Source organism: Gavia stellata, chromosome 5, assembly GCF_030936135.1.
Source record: "Gavia stellata isolate bGavSte3 chromosome 5, bGavSte3.hap2, whole genome shotgun sequence".
NCBI classification, from domain to species: domain Eukaryota; kingdom Metazoa; phylum Chordata; class Aves; order Gaviiformes; family Gaviidae; genus Gavia; species Gavia stellata.
The window spans coordinates 48,580,571-48,592,718 of record NC_082598.1 but is presented as its reverse complement, the minus strand read 5'-3'; the positions used below and the strand labels follow the sequence as shown (position 1 = coordinate 48,592,718).

General features: G+C 40.8%; 1 protein-coding gene across 1 annotated transcript in view; it reads right to left on the bottom strand.

Annotated features, from left to right (window-relative positions):
* DCHS2 (dachsous cadherin-related 2) overlaps nucleotides 1–12,148 on the bottom strand; it is a gene marked incomplete at its 5' end in the record, with an annotated part of 119,179 nt that overhangs the window by 58,585 nt on the left and 48,446 nt on the right. Inside the window, one exon of the mRNA XM_059818211.1 lies at nucleotides 878–1,109. Coding sequence (XP_059674194.1) covers nucleotides 878–1,109 — 232 coding nt within the window. The remainder of the gene's footprint in view (nucleotides 1–877; nucleotides 1,110–12,148) is intronic.

The following is a 12,148-nucleotide window of genomic DNA, read 5'->3' as shown; positions in this document are numbered from 1 at the left end:
TAAAATAATCCCCTGTGCCATGACCATCCTAGAACAAAAACGTTGATCAGCAGACATTCATATGCAAGGGCTGGCTCTCAAGTAAAACGGGAACTGCAGTTTAGTTAACCACTCCCTGAAAGACACTATGGACATTTGTAGATACATGCTCATGTTCTTTCCAACTGTTGTTGATAACCATTTTAAGGTTAGAGAGCAGACTACAGGGGCTGCTTTGTGGCCATGAGAAAAGCAATTCAATCTGTGAGATTCAACTTGTCTTCGAAAAAGTTCATCCAGATTTGCTTTTGCCATAATTGTTTTCTTGCTCTCATCGTCACTCCTTCATTGAATCTCTCTCCAGAAACCAGAAGGACGAAGAGTCACATCAGGAAGTAAAAGGCAGAAAAAGACATTTACAAAGCTAATCATTGAGTCAAACAGGGAGGCAGCTGGATATAAGACTGTGAGCATAATGGGGACTTATTCTAGATTAGGACAGAAACAGAGTGAAATGAAAGGACAAGCATCTTGAAGGGTCTTTTATAGCTCCTCAAGAGTAAGACCTAAGCATATCAGGAATTCAGATATTGTAAAAAATAATGGTTTGATTATTTCTTACAATGTTGAATAGATTTATGGCTGAAAAGAGTGGATAAGTGGCATACTGCTTATCCTGCATTGCACTGGCAAGTACTATGTTTCCCATTCTCCTGTTTATTCCCATGAATGCAAAGGCTTCATGTTAAACCTAAATCCTCCATCTTCCTCTAGAATTACTTTCCAGCAGAATCTAAGTTTCAACTGTATGACATGACTCCAAATAAAAAAGCATTGTCAAGGAAAAGATACATGTTGTACAATTATAGCCTTTCTGAATCATAGACTCATACAGTACCTGTGGATGCATCCACTGTGAAAAAAGAAGAAAATTCTCCCGGGACCAGTTCATATGTGACAACGCCATATATTCCCGAATCTCTGTCTGTGGCAACAACATTGATGATCTCTGTTCCTGGCTGTGTGTGACTGCTGATGCTCGTCACATAGACAGCTTGTTCAAAAACAGGTAGATTATCATTAATATCTTCTATTTCAATGCGAACAAAAGCTTGGGCACTCAGCCCACCCTGTTGGACGAATCAGAAAGATAAAAACAAAGAACAAGGTCAATTTTAAAAGTGGACACAATAGAATGATGCACATCCGGCTTCAGCCCATCATTAGAAAGCAGAACATGCTGCAACAATATTGAGCAACGAAAATGTCTGTTAAAAACAACTTAATGGTATCTGTAGTACCCTAAAATACTGCACTTAGGCAAGTGATATGCTCAGAACAACTCCAGTGGGCTGACTGATTACACAAAGAAGTTCAAGTTCTTACAGTGGTGAGGCCTGAACTCAAAGTTACTTTTGTTAATACTAACGAGCACTACACATGTCAAATCCTTGCTAGTCTAACCTCACTTGTTTTTACAGTAATCACCTACACACCACTTATTCTTTCACAGATAAAAGTCGGGGCTTTCTGCCCCAGAAACACATGCCCCTCAGGTGACTGTGGTGCTCCAGTAAAGCAGGAATAACTTCTTTCTGTCTATGAGTCCTTCAGGTTTGAAAGTGTGACCATCATAACAGTGAATACGAGGCTTTTTCAACCGTTGATTAGGAACACGGACTGAGAGCAGAGCAGTGCAGGACAGTCAAAAGCTGACCTGTCAGGCTGATGCCTGCAAGACCTATCCTCAATTTACCATCCTGGCAGGTTTAAGCAGATCTGCTCATGTAGTGTGTGTGTGTCTATACATATACATGTATTTGGGGGGGTGGGGGGGGATATATAAATCTCTGGATGTACGCACGTGTGCTTCTCTACATACCCACAAATTCACTTTGTGTACGCAGTGACAGAACAATACCAAAGTCAACTGAAGCACATAGCTGAAACAATTTGTTGATGTAAAATTCATAACTGACTACATAAAATTATTTCCAGCGCGTTTGTAATTTTGCAGGGAAAGAGGTCTCACCACGCTTTCTAGGGGGCTTGGCTCAACTTCTCTGCTCTTGTTTCTTTTCCCGACACAAAGAGCTGGGAAGAGAGTCAGGCCTTGGTCACAGCTTCAGCACTGTGCCTCTTTGGGACCCCAGCCCAGCCGCTGCGCTGCTGTCCACATGGCTGAAGCTCCTGCTACAGGTGCCCACCAAGAGCCCACGGAAATACCACGTGGGCGGCCGTGGGACCACATTTAGCCTTGCTCTGCCGTGAAACTGGAGAGGCGAGGAGCAACGGCAAGCTGGCTTATCAAACCATGCTACAGCAAAATCACGATTTGCCATGGCCAAGCACTGGATTTTGTGACAATCTGGAAAAAAGATGGTGCTGAAGTGTAGACCCCACAGGGCCCTGAGTGAAACAAATGGCAATTTACTTCTCAGAGGCACTACCTCGGACTCCCTGCGGACTCCCTCCATCAGTTTGGAGGGGTTCATATTTCCAAGGTTATTTTACAGCCGTAACTACAGACTTTTTTAAAAGAAAGCAGCTCCACCTGCGGCACAGCTAATGGTGGATGCTGAGGCACTGACGTGTACAACAGAGGCACAAAGCAGCACACGTATGTATAGCCTGCGCGTGCTGTACGCAGTACATTAATATACAGACTAAGGAAGAATCCCATGCTCTTCAAAGTCACGCTGAGAACACTGTGTTTGTACCAATTAGTCACTTACTGAAACCGCTGACACAGATCGGATGTTGGTGCATACACATGACATGCTATGCTGACCAAGTACAAACTTAATTTTGCACTCACAGTAGCTATGATATAAAAAAATAACTAGGTTGCATATTTCTGCAACCTAATTGTTCGTGTCAATTATTTTTAAACCTGACCTTCATGAATCTATCCAAAGATTCAGACTGGATACTACTCCTTTAGACTTGCCCTGCAGCATAACAATTTCCCCAAAACTATTTTTGAAGGTTTGCTTATCACGTCCCCAGGGTCTGACTTATTTTGGGGCAAAAATACTATCTGCATTCTCCCCCACATTTCCATAGGGATTTTTGCTTTGTTCTGTTTTGTTTGTTTCTTCCATGTAGTAATATTACCACTGTTGGGTGGCAGTGGCATTCCCATGAAAGCTCAAGTATGTGGAAAATTAAGATGATCTTGTGCATTACGCATCTGTGTTTCACCCACAGACTAGGAGATCTGGCCCACATCCTTCTGGCGTGCTTGGGTTCTCTTCCAAAGAAAATAAGGCATGGCACGCTTCCAGGGCTCATGCTGCCGCGGAGGCAGCCGGCAGCCAGGACACGCGCCTGGGGACCAGGACTGCGGAGGGTACTGAGCCAGCACCAGCCTCAAACTACTGAGACAGCCACGAAACCCTGTGCTGATATGGGGAAGTGGAGATGTGGAGAGCTAGTGTGCTGACTGCCAAGACCCCAGTCCCACTTCAGGGTGAGCCCCTTCCCCAACACCTTGATTTCCACAGGAAGGAAATCCCTGCATAGGAGCTAAAGGGGAGCCCTATGTGCTCTGTTCAACCCCACTGTCAGAAGATGCTCTGTGGCCCCACAGCTTTCAGGTACTTTAGGACAGGAATCAGAAACAAGATTTTTAAGGAAGAGGGCCAAGAAAGAAGTGAGATCACGAATAAAAAGCATCTATAAAGAGGCAAAGGTTGGAACAGCATGAAACCAAGCTGCAAAAACTCAGGAGAACTTGTGTTAAACTGCTTCTTCCAAGTTTCATTATTGCTAAACAGACATAAAACACCCCCCACTCTCCAGCCAATTTGTATTTATCCTATGGAGTTATGTAAAGACTGCCAAGTTTTTGGAAATGGATTAATCCTAAGTATATGCGGGAAGCAAGTTGGAGACCTACTACCTACCTAATCTCTCAGAAGACTGACCAAATTTTATGATGGAGACAGATCCTTCTTTTCCTGAAGAAGCAGTGTATTTCCTCACACAAGTCAAGTGCAATACTAACTTATTAACTTACCATATTAACTGGTTATGGCCCAGTTCTTGCTCTGGCTGTGAAAATTTTTAAGTATCACCCCAGGTGAGAAGGAATAAACTGCTTCTATTTCTAACCACATGGATATACTTAGAAGCAAGCACAACATAGTAGATCTTTCAAAATATGAAGGTTGATTTAAACAAGTCTGTTGCTGACAGAAAATTACACTAGTCAACACGTTACAAACAACAGAAAGCCACAGTTTTTCATTTTGAAATCCCTTTTCTCAAATGTTTTTTAACTACTGTTCTGCTGTTTGATGCAAGAAAAAGTCACAATTACAATGGCTTCTTTGTCAGAATCCTGAGAGTTGTGTGTCCCATGGAACAAAAAGGGGACATAAGGAACTACCACCAAGTCAGAATAACCGCAAGTGATACTTTCTTTACTTTGGAAGGACCAAATTTGTGTGAAAATAGAAAGCTATTAGTACACCTCTTTATCATGTCTCAAAAAAAAAAATAATTACCCTGCCTTTGGCAGGAGAGACTCTTTAGCTTAATAAGTAGAAATGGTGCTACTTCAAATAGCTGTATTTCTTCATCTTGATGCTGTAAAATGCTTAAGAATCCATCAAGATTTCCACAACAGCCTTCAATGTTTTTGTTGGTGAATTGTGCTGTCAAATTTTTGTTCCAAACTAAACTGTGAAATATACAGGTTCTCTGACATGAAGACGTATTTTCTTTTTTTCTGTGTGAAACCTAAAAGATATGTTGCCTTGAAGTCACAATGCTGTCAAAATGGAGGGACACCGCCAATTATCTCAAAAGCCTTAACTTCTTCAGAAGCTTTGCCTGTGAGTGTTGAGCTCTTATCTCTACATTTCAATGGCTTCAGTGTAAAAGACAAAGAAAATTGGACAAGTAGTGTGGTTTACCAAAATGCAAGAGATGAAGAACAAAATATTTTTCTATACAGAAATGCAGTAAGAGAGTCATTAAGGTTTCTATAGTATTAGAAGTTCTTCAGAGTCTAAATAAATACTAACCTACATAACTGGCAGAGTTTATACGTTTCATGAGTCATTGTTCCGGTACCTGTTTAAAGATGAGCAGTAACATAAAAGATGGTAATGCCATATTCTACATTGATAAGCAATTTCATAATCTGCTGCAAGTGATGTAAATTGAAACAGTTCAGAATATGCTATAAATTCCCCCAAAACATATCATTGCACCTCAGCCTTGAAGCCCAAGTCTGGTCTCTTCTTTCCATGATAAAACTTCCACTTACAATCTCATCACGTCAAATTGGGAATTAGGCCCGTTTATATTTTGTTCTTGTTTTAAAAGGAAACGCACCTTTTGAAAGAAAAAATACTCTTACTATTTAGGTGAACTGCTTACCTACTTGTCCCTCAGTATGTCAAAGCTCCTATTCTGAGCAACAGACCTTGAAAGTCATTACATGCAATTACATACAAAATACATGGTTTTGAAGAAACCAGGCATAGTATTGGAGTCAATACTATGAGGCAGCTTTAGCCAAGTGTTCTGTGACAGCGAGGTTGGTTTATGCACAATATGTAAAGCTAAAGCTCATCTTCCCTCTCTTTTTTAAATTTCTTGCATGTGCACTTTAATTACCTACACAAACATTCTCAAAGCATTTAAGTTGAATTTTGAAAGACTGCTTCCTAAGAAAACGTGGTAACACCCATCTGTGTAAGGAAGCACATAATTCTGAGTAAACTCATTAATGATAACCTTGAGCATACAGTACAGATGTGATCACAATCCTCTATATAACTGTACCTTCATATTTAGCAGATGCACTTGTATATGCAATTAGATGAGACTTATGATCTACTTTAAAGCACTGTATTTAAAATCCTTAGGTTTTTATTTCAGTTTCTACAAGTGCATCTGATTTTGAAGTCATTTTCAGCACACAAAAACCTGATCTTTAAAAAAAAAAAATCCAGAAAAGGATAAAAAGACTTAAGACTCACAAAAATAGAAATCTAGAAAAGACGGCAATTAAAAGTCTTATTACCTTAATACTAATCAAGTGGCAATGAAAAGAAGCATCCTTGTTTCTTTTATAGGGAATGCTAGGTCTTCAGTTTTTCAGCTGCCACGTAATCATTGCAAAAGGTTCAATACACCATTCACTCAAGTGAAACTGCCTGCATCGCAAGTCTGCAGACCACCTCCCTGCTGTCAAAAGCACTTTCATACTGTGCTATGCAGAACAACCTCAGTCACAATAGATACCCCGTAAGTCCTTGCAGCACTCACAAGATCTTCAGAGCACCCTCGCTGAACCTGAGTACTGGACATATCCTGTAGCCTGCACATACAAAAGTAGCTCTGTGCCACTGTGTTGCTGTCTGCCAGCAGCTTCTAACAAGAGGACAGGGAAGGAGCAGCCCAGATTAGCAGATGGACATATGGGATAGTATCCCTCCATGCTGCATCCCCAGGTCAGACAGTCAGGTCTTCCTGAGGGCTGCAGGGCTCTACCCCCACGCTCCAGAGCCAAGGCAGGCTGCATGCTCTTCTGCTTCACTCCATCATTCCCTGACAGAAATGATTTCCATGGGTTTTGTCCTATGACATGGACGCCCTTTGCCTTGGAGAAAATATGGCCCCAAATCAGCAGATCTTAGTCCAGGCAAAGGCTAACAGATGGGCGGAGGGAAGAGAGAAGCACTGGTGGAATGAGTCCCATGACTGGAATGCTGGGATGGAGGGCTACAGGCTGTTCAAGAGGGATAGGCAGGGCAGGTGAGGTTGAGGTGTTGCATGCTATGTAAGGAAGAGGTTTGATTGCACAGCCCTTACAGTTAGTGATGAACTGGTTGAGACCCTCTGGGTGAGGATTAGGGGGATGTAAATCAAAGGAGATGTTGTAGTGGGTGTCTACTACTGATCGCCCGGCTAGGATGTAAGCACTGATGAGTTATTATAGAGGCAATTAGGAGAAATCTCTGATCAGTAGCACTGGTCCTTAGGGCAGATTTCCATTTCCCAAACATCACCTGCGAATATCATACTTCTGTGATGAACAGGTCTTGGAAGCTCTTGAATTTTGTAGGAGATAACTTCTTGCCACAGGTACTCAGTGAGCCAAATAGGAAAGATGCCCTCCTAGACTTTCCATTTGTGAACAAAGAAGGATTCATGGGAGAAGCAATGGTAGGTGGCTGTCTTGGCCACAGTGATTATGTAATGGTTGAGCTTAAAGTTTTCAGTGTAATGAGAAAAAAGGACAGCAGAGTTGCTACCCTGGACTTCACAAGAGCAAACTTTAAGCTATTCAGGGAGCTATTTAGCAGAGTACCCTGGGAATCTGTTTTTGAAGGCTTAAGAGTCCACGAGTGCTGGTCAGTCTTTAAGAACCACCTTTTAGAAGCACAGGAGCAGGCAATTCCACTGTGTCATCAGTCAAGCAAGCAGTGCAGACGACCAGTTTGGCTGAACGGGGAACTCCTCGTGGAGTTCAAGGGGAAAAAGAAATTGTATGATCTCTGGAAGAAAGGTCAGGCTTCACAGGAACAGTACAGAGCTGTGGTTCGTACACGCAGGGAGAAGACACGGAAGGTCAAGGCTCTATTAGAGTTGAAACTGGCCAGCATTGTTTTAGATAACAAGAAGGGCTTTTTTAAAGTATGCTAACAGCAAGAGGAGGTCTAAAGAAAATATTGAAGTGATACTTGTTGAAGATGGTCATCTGACTAATAGGGATGAAGAAAAAGTGGAGGTATTCGATGTGGTTTTTGCCTCAGTCTTTATGCTGATCTCTTTTCCCTGGTATCCAGTGATAGGAAACGTGGGAATGTTTCAAAGCTGCGCCAGGGGAGGTTTAGACTGGACATTAGGAAGCATTTCTTTAATGACGGGGTGGTCAAACACTGGAAGAGGCTTCCTCGAGAGGTGGCCGATGCCCCAAGCCTGTCAGTGTTTAAGAGGCATTTGGACAATGCCCATAACAACATGCTTTAACTTGGTCAGCCCTGAATTGGTCAGGCAGTTGGACTAGATGATTCTTGTATGTCCCTTCCAACTGAAATAGTCTATTCTATTCTACCGCTACAGTGGGCATGGCTTCCTTGGGCCAACAAGTTACGATGAAAGACAGGTGCCCTGAAGTGTCTTCAACCCTGACAACATCTAAAAACTGCGATCGTACTCCAGAATAAAAAGGAAACTCAACCAAAAAGCTCCATCCTTCCCTTCTCACTCACAATGCGCCCAAGGAAAAAAGAAAAAAAAAAAAAGCTGTGGAGCATGGACACATTTAGAAGGTACCTGAAGCACTACATGCTAGTGAATCCTGGGATATGCCGAAACCAGAGCCTAACAGAGCCAGACAGGGGAAAAACAAGCAAAATGACAAAAAGGCACCGGGGCATAGATTTTCAAAAAACCCACCAAAAAGCCTCCCACCACCATTCAATGGCAGCCTTCAAATCATCATTAAGGGCAGTCCTATCACAGGACTCAAGAACCTCACTTGGAGAAAACAAGGCAAAGGCAGTCCACTCTGCAAAGGGAAAAGACAAAAAAAAAACCCAAACCCAAACCTCTGGACTCTCAGTAGGGTATACAGATGTGGCGTGGCACTCCTTACAGTGGTGGGGGACAAGGAGTGGTAGAACACCTTGCCTGGGCTCTGCAGTTTTTGAAACTTCTTGCCATACTGATGAAGAGAGGTGGTATGCTGGTACGTGCACTGTGTTACATATAGAGATGTTTGTTGCTGGAATTGGTCTATGCATGGTAGCAGCTCTCACAAGTGTAGGTCATCTGATCTTCCCCAGCTTTTGAAGAAAACTGTGTGGGCCAGCTCCTCGCATAGTCAAGGCTGAACACTCCTGAGCGCCCCTTATTGTGCACCAACCCCAAGATTGTGCAACTCAGATTTTAGTTTTAAAAGCCAGACAAGCATTAGTCTGTGAGCAGATAGTACAGGTGCCACTAGACAGAATTTAAACTAGCATTATTCCAATTAAATTTCTCTGGATTGTGACAGGTTTTCTTCAACAGCTGCAGGCATTACTGTTTATTTGGTTGAAAGAGAGAGGTGATGGGCATCATAAAAAATGCAAATGAATTAACAAAAAGATTGAATTATGCATGATACATAGCAATAAAATTTGCTACTGTACAGCAGCTAAAATGGGTGCTGTTAAAAAAAGTTTCCTGTATGAAAATTAATTCACATTAAGACTCTTTATGCTTGTTTTGTGTACTTCTGCCTTAAAGGAAGCATAAATTTACATATGTAGTAGTTTAGAGACCCCCAAGCAAATAGGGAAAAACACACAATGGACTGTCCATTTCAGTCATGTTGTGAAAGCAAACAAAAAAGCCAAGCAGAAGAATTAAAACATATCAGACCCAATTTGCACATATTCAAAACCAAAAAAGTAGTAATTTTGTCCCCTATACTGCTTTTGAGAATATGGAAATACTTTTATTAGAAATCCTGTTTTTCCATATTTTCCTTCTTGCAAGACTTGATTTCACAGTATGCCTCATCTAAACATCTCTCAGGTGTTTGTGAAGTTCCCCAAGCAACATACTTTCATCTGATTTTCTTTTTTTTTCCAGAGAGAGAAAAAAAATACAATTTTAACATCATTATAAGAAATTTTCAGCTAACTGTAAATTCAAAGATGCCCCAAACGCCTACTGAAACTGTCTCTGATCTGTCACAAGTGCAGAAATACAGCTGTAGTGACTAAGGGTGCAGTTTGAATGGGGGGTGTCCCAGGCAGAGCTGGCATGTGAATCACAGGAGGGTCATCCTCACTACTGGAGCAGCTCTCAGCCTGCCACAATCCAGATGGAGACCCAAGGAGAAGATTAGACACAGATGCTGTGGGATTCAGTGCAAACACCTTTCTATAAACCTAGCTACATGATTTCTTTTCATATCAAAGCATTTCAAGGAGTGCCACTAAATATGTATGTGAAGTAAGTGACTTTGGGACCAAAATCAGTGCTGCCAGCTGAAAAGGCTAACACTAACATTATGATCAGTCTTGTCCCCACTTAATCAGCGGGAGTGCTCCCACAAGCTCTCACAGGATGTTTATTTAACACCAGTTCAACAGAATCTGTTTTCCACTTGCCTCATGTGCAGTTTCAGTTCTCCCATTACGCTTTCTACACAGTGCATAAAAGACATGACCAGCAAGCTGCAAAACCATGTAATGGAGTAGGCACGAACAGGTGGAGGAAACTGAGAGTTGTGCTGTAAGATAAACCAAGCACCACCTGGAAAATGCTTTCTTTTCCTCCTTACTTCTAATTAGCTTTGTTATTTTCTTTCCATTTCATCTCTCTCCCCCCCCTTTGTCAACAGTGACCCTTCACTCTTCCTCTGTCTTTTCTGCACACATTTCTCCCCTGATCACAGCCTCCACTTTGAATCCCACACCTAACATCTTTAACCCATCAAAATCAGCAGCAGAATGCCAGAAGATAAAATATCCTACTACAATTCTGCTGTGGAGTGTGTTGAGAGTGGCTCAACATAAGTTCAGGTATACTGAAAATTTTGAAAAGCTAATATTGAATTTAGGTGCTTTAGTATTTAGGTGTCAGTTGAGCTAATTTTTAGAAAAGAAATCAATGGGATCTACAAAGTGCTGAGTTCCAATAAGAACATCAAGTCCTGCCTGTCACGGACAAGGCAATCAAAAATTGAACCTCCCTTCCCATTATTGAACTTCTGAAATCACAAGGTCCCTAAATGAAGACAAATGACAGACCAGTTCAAAAATGAAGTAATCTATAGTTTCAATGCATCAGCTGTTTTCCTTTAACTTTTGACATAAGATTTATCACTGGAGCAATAATTTAACCAAAAAATGCATCAAGCTTTGTTCATGTAAACCTATTTTCTTCCACATTTTCAAAATAATCTTCCAGACCAGACTGGATATCTGAAAAACTTGCCAGAATTTCACTGCTTTTGTTAGCTCTCACTTAGCCTTTATTAATAAGACTAATCTTGATATTCCAGATACGTGTATGTGTTCTTTACATTTATACAGTTTCAAACCATGTGTACGAGAGAAAAAAAAAGAAGTGATTAACTATAGCAGAATACGTAATTTTCTGCTGTTTTACGTTGTAATACTGACTGCTTTGTTCTTCAAGGCTTGGAAATCTGTACTGAGGTGTATGCTACAAAATTTTGCCTAGAAAGGCATTTTGAAGACAGAAATCACAAATCAGAAAATGGGCACATAGACTTACTTCAGCTGGAAAGATTACAGATACTATCCTAACTAAAAGACTTACTTTCTTAAATTATTAGACAGTCAAATAAGATAGAGTCAGAAAACAAACATAAGAATATTTTTTGTTTGTTTGTATATAATTGTTTCTCCTCAAATCTATGGGGAAAAAAGGCACACTGCTAAAGGCACTATTAATACAAGAGAATGTTTCTGTAGCCTCTGAAATAAACACTGAATAGTGATAGCTAAAGAAAAAAAGCAGATGAATTGCTTAACTATATCCAAATTCAACAGCATACAAATATACCCTCAACTACTACATTCTCAAAATGCAACAATTAATACCAAGCATCAACTGCAGCTATTTAAGTTCATCCACTCATGAGTATGAAATACTCATGAATATGGAAATCATAGTTCACCAAGTTTCTTTAGTGTACTGTAACAAAAAGCACAGAAATTTTAATGAAAACTGTATTTCTAGCACAACTGTATTTTTTAAAATTTATAGTAGGTACGCTTAGGACAATACCTTAAAAGCAAGGTTGATATTCAAAGTATGAAATAAAGACTGTATAGCCTCAAATAATTTATTTTCAATGTTTTTCAGCTCAAATTGTGCTGCAAAATGTGACCTAAATAACATTTTTAAAAGTGTCCTTATGTTAACTTTAACATTTGAAGCCAACCAGTAACCTTTTTCTTCAGCCTTTTCACAGTTCACTACTAAAGCTGAAGGAAGTCAAGAAAAGTACCGGCTGGTCTCCTTCTGAGCTTCTCACTGCAAATCACCTTTGGATACTTTCGTAACAAAATGAACCCGGGAATTATTTTCTTCCAATCTTTTTCAGGAGTCGCACTATCAAAATTTTCTGTTACGTGGCAGCAGGTAGACCAACAGTCCACACCCAGACATCTCAATGTGT